Consider the following 2,947-nt stretch of genomic DNA (forward strand, 5'->3'; position numbering starts at 1 on the left):
CTTCACCACCCAGCCGGATGGTGGCGAACCGATAGCCCCTGGACTTGGTACCCCGGAGCAGCACCTTGAACGTGCCTTTGTTACACACCTTGAAGAGTTTCTCGAGCCCCTTCACAGTCACGTATCCAATGCCGGTAACATTACCCTCGGTCAGCGTGAAACAACATTGCGTCACATAACCGAAGCACTCGCGGCTACACTGGTTCCGTATCCCGTTGGCCGGTTTACCCGGTAGCCACAGTTCGGCCATTCGGTCCAGCTGTTCCCGCACACGTACGGCATTGTTAGCGGCCGCAATTTTCACCAACCGACCGGGGTTAGCTCGCTGACGCCGTTTCTTCTCGCGAACCCGTTGCCGTCGCAAGCGTTTCAACATTCGTAGGTGGCCCGCTCGTAACACTTTGCGCTCCTGTTCGTGTGGATCCTTTCGTAGTGGTTCCGTGTACACTGGACCGTGTTCATCGCCCAAACGGGCCACTCGGTTGGCACGAAAGTCCTCACGTTTCGGTAGACAGATGAGAGCATTTTCTCCCGGATTGCCACGGGTTTTCATGGTCAGTAGCAGGGGTACCAGGGCATCCGATGGCAGATTGATTGAACGAAGATTGAACTTACGCTCGAGCGCTAACCGCAGTTTGGCCAAAGCATCTCGATCGCGTAGCACGAAGAACCGATCGTTTTGGTGGTCACTCGCCATCGTATCCTTGCTTCGATTCCACTCCTGTACGAGTTGCTGCCAGGGGCACCGGAATGGTGAAGCGATGGCCAGCTTTGTATAGTTCACTCGCCGGTTGTTTGGCCGACGAAAGTATCGGGCCACTGCATCCTGATATGAGGTAGCGGATTCGGTACACCCAAGAACCGTATCGGGCACACCGGACCGATCGCAACCCGACTCGATGGCAATCATTTCTAGCTCTTTCTGACCGGCCGCTTTCGCACCCCAGCGTGTCAGTGAGTGCCAGAGCGGTAGGCCGTAACCGGCGGGCACGATCACATCCCAGCCCGATCCATAGCCAAGCCGTTTATAGGCCGCATCCTGGGAGCCCGGTGTCTGCAGGAGAAGAATTGGTACCGGTTGTAGGTACGCTTCGGAGGCGCACCGTTCCCCCGGAACGAGTGCTTCACGGCTTCGAATGACGTTTAGTTCGTGCGTAGATTTTCCCTCCTCTGTGATTCGGTTCCGAATTGTTTCGTCCCATAGCGGTGAGAAGCATGTGCTGGTGGTGGGCGCGAGTAGACCATCATCGTTGGCCAGCGCAGCGTACCGTGCTTGATTCCGCGAAGGCAACGCTTTCGTGCGTCGCTGAGGTCGATTTAGACGGGGATCTTCGATCACTAGACCGATCACCTCACCGGGAGACAGCTCACCCGGTGAGGTGAGATCCTTGACGGCATCCCAGTAGGCTGCCTGATGCTTGAGGATTTTTCGGAGCGACTTTGGTGTCGGGTAATCCGTGAACCAGTGTTGCGGTGATGATGCCGTCTGTTCCGGCGCCTGATACAATTTTAACGCTTTGGCAAGAGTGGCCTGTGCCAGTGGGCCCGTCAGATGGAACCGATTGAGGGTATTCTTGAGTTCAATCACTTCCACCACTCCATTGCTGTACCGTGGACATCGTATATCTGGCGGATTGCGAGTTATGTCTTCAAGCGTATTCGCTGTTTCACGAAGGGCGTTCTTCAGTCCAAAGATGGTCACAAGCTGCTCGACTAGCCTCCGGTAAAAGCTAGGATGAGCAAAGATCCAGACTGTGCGGTGCTGTTGCTCATCGGTGGCACGCCACACGAACCGTACTCTACCGAGACAACCGTACGGGTACTGGCCGTCCTCGAACAGCCAAACGTACCCGGCGCGTGTCCCCGCTCCGTACGCTTTCGCTGCCATCGTAAGTCCCACCCGTTCGCTGCACATTCGCCGGAAGCCATCGTGTAAGGTGCTCTCGGGACCGCGTACCTCTACGCAGCCCTCATAGGATAGATCGTGCAGCAGGGCGTGTTTTGAGGTGGCCCGATAGGCTGCCCGGTAGCCCTTGTTGCAGGGCGTTTGTGGTATTTTGTAGCCCCAGCGAGATACCATGTGGAACCGGCGGGCATGCCAAACGTGTGTTTCGAGCCACACGAACGCTCGCTTCCGTCGTTCGTACTCCTTGAGCAGATTGTGCGGTTTACGGCGGAACCGGCGTGACGGTCGTTTCTTCTTTTCCGAGACGCCACTCTTGCTGAACTGGGCCACGTGTACGGCGCGGAACTTGCGGGGCAATCGCTTCGGATTGTACGACATGGCACGGCGTCGCATGTGCAGCGGGAGGGATTGGTGCATCAGTTTCCGCTGGTGCTCGTTGCTGGCCATTTTGCGGATCATCAGGCACACCTCATCACGGCGCTCTTCCGCGAACCGTACCATATCGATTTCGCTCGGCAGCTCGACCGTACCGCCGATGGCCGCATCATACTGGAGGCCGGAGGATGCCGTTGCCATCCTGCGATTGCTAATTTACGGCTTTTAAGTTTAAAATTTGCAGAATTTCTACTTGAAATTTACTTTAAAAAACACACGATTTCGCCGGTATTTCTTCTCCTTCTTTTTCAATACGGTTCTACAGTGGGGTTCCAGTAGGGCTCTGGAATCCAGCTTCGTGGGCACTCTAACTAACCCTCTGCTGTAAATTTGCGCTTATCATCGTTATCCTTGTCACGAAATTCACGTAATTTGTTGAAAAGAGTTAAAATTTTCCACACTTTTTAACCAAAACAAATTTCTAACCTCAAAACCCAAGGTACTTTAAAAAGACAGGTAGCTTTATCCAGAACAAATCCCCGATTTTATTTTAGAAAAAACTTCAGAGTTTGACATTCACGGGATGGTGGGATGTTTACTTCGGGAACGCTCTTTTCGGAGCTGTTTTCGCTTTTCTGTGGTATTACGACAGTTCAAATTCACGAA

The 2,947-nt window shown here is 54.0% G+C and overlaps 1 protein-coding gene across 1 annotated transcript in view; it reads right to left on the reverse strand.

The window, feature by feature from the left end:
* LOC125956592 (ribonucleases P/MRP protein subunit POP1) overlaps nt 1–2,729 on the reverse strand; it is a 2,805-nt gene extending 76 nt beyond the window's left edge. Inside the window, exon 1 of the mRNA XM_049688638.1 lies at nt 1–2,729. This exon is cut by the window's left edge and continues 76 nt beyond it. Coding sequence (XP_049544595.1) covers nt 1–2,482 — 2,482 coding nt within the window. The 5' untranslated portion in view covers nt 2,483–2,729.
* Nucleotides 2,730–2,947: the final 218 nt, after the last annotated feature.

The sequence above is a fragment of the Anopheles darlingi genome, chromosome 3 (genome assembly GCF_943734745.1).
Source record: "Anopheles darlingi chromosome 3, idAnoDarlMG_H_01, whole genome shotgun sequence".
Lineage (NCBI taxonomy): Eukaryota > Metazoa > Arthropoda > Insecta > Diptera > Culicidae > Anopheles > Anopheles darlingi.